The sequence below is a fragment of the Geospiza fortis genome, unplaced genomic scaffold, assembly GCF_000277835.1.
Source record: "Geospiza fortis unplaced genomic scaffold, GeoFor_1.0 scaffold1056, whole genome shotgun sequence".
Lineage (NCBI taxonomy): Eukaryota > Metazoa > Chordata > Aves > Passeriformes > Thraupidae > Geospiza > Geospiza fortis.
In genome coordinates, this window is record NW_005054680.1 from 21,441 (window position 1) to 22,345 (window position 905).

Here is a 905-nt window from a genome sequence, read left to right on the forward strand (position 1 = left end):
ACAAGTGGCTCCCGGTCTATGACCCACAAGTGGTGGCCGCCTACCGGGGCAAGAAGCGCAACGAGGTCCCCCCGCACATCTTCTCCATCTCCGACAATGCCTACCAGTACATGCTGACAGGTGGGAGCCCCAAAACGGGCCCGGGGACACCTGGGCTCACCTGGGCACGAGGGGAGGTCCAGGGCTCCCTGTGGGTCCTCACGGTTTTGAGATATCTCGGTTGGGAGGGTGGAGAAGCCCAACATCTCCCTCACCTTGGTTCCACCTCACCTTGACCACACCTGGGAGGGTGGAGAACCCCAACATCTTCCTCACCTGGGAGGGTGGAGAACCCCAAGATCTCCTGCACCTTGGTCTCACCTGGGATGGTGGGGAACCCCAATATCTCCCTCACCTTGACCATACCTGGGAGGGTGGAGAACCCCAGCCACACCTCAACAGCACCCAGTTTCTCCCCCAACCTCCCCTGGTCCTCACCTGGGAGTCTGGAGACCCCCAAGACCCCCAGTTATCTCCCACCACCTTGGTCCTCACCTTGGGTGGTTGGAGAACCCCAAACCCCAAACTTCTCCTGAACTTTGTCCCACCTGAGCTGCTCCTCACCTGAGGGGGTTGGAGAACCCCAAACTTCTCCTGAACTTTGTCCCACCTGAGCTGCTCCGCACCTGGGGAGGGCTGAAGACCCCCAAGTCCCCTCCTCACCCCCTGACCCTTCTCTCTCCCCACAGACCGCGAGAACCAATCCATCCTCATCACGTGAGTCCCCAGCCCTGACACAGCCCCACAGGTGTGGGGTGGGCCTAGGTGACCCCCAGGTGACCCCCTGGCGACCCCCTGGTGACCCCCTTGCCCCCCCAGCGGCGAATCGGGGGCGGGCAAAACGGTGAACACCAAACGCGTCATCC

General features: G+C 62.1%; 1 protein-coding gene across 1 annotated transcript in view; it reads left to right on the forward strand.

Moving 5' to 3' along the window:
- The window catches only part of LOC102044267 (myosin-6-like), a 23,231-nt gene that overhangs the window by 3,797 nt on the left and 18,529 nt on the right, over nt 1-905 (forward strand). Inside the window, exons 3-5 of the mRNA XM_031065099.1 lie at nt 6-120; nt 729-756; nt 859-898. Coding sequence (XP_030920959.1) covers nt 6-120; nt 729-756; nt 859-898 — 183 coding nt within the window. The remainder of the gene's footprint in view (nt 1-5; nt 121-728; nt 757-858; nt 899-905) is intronic.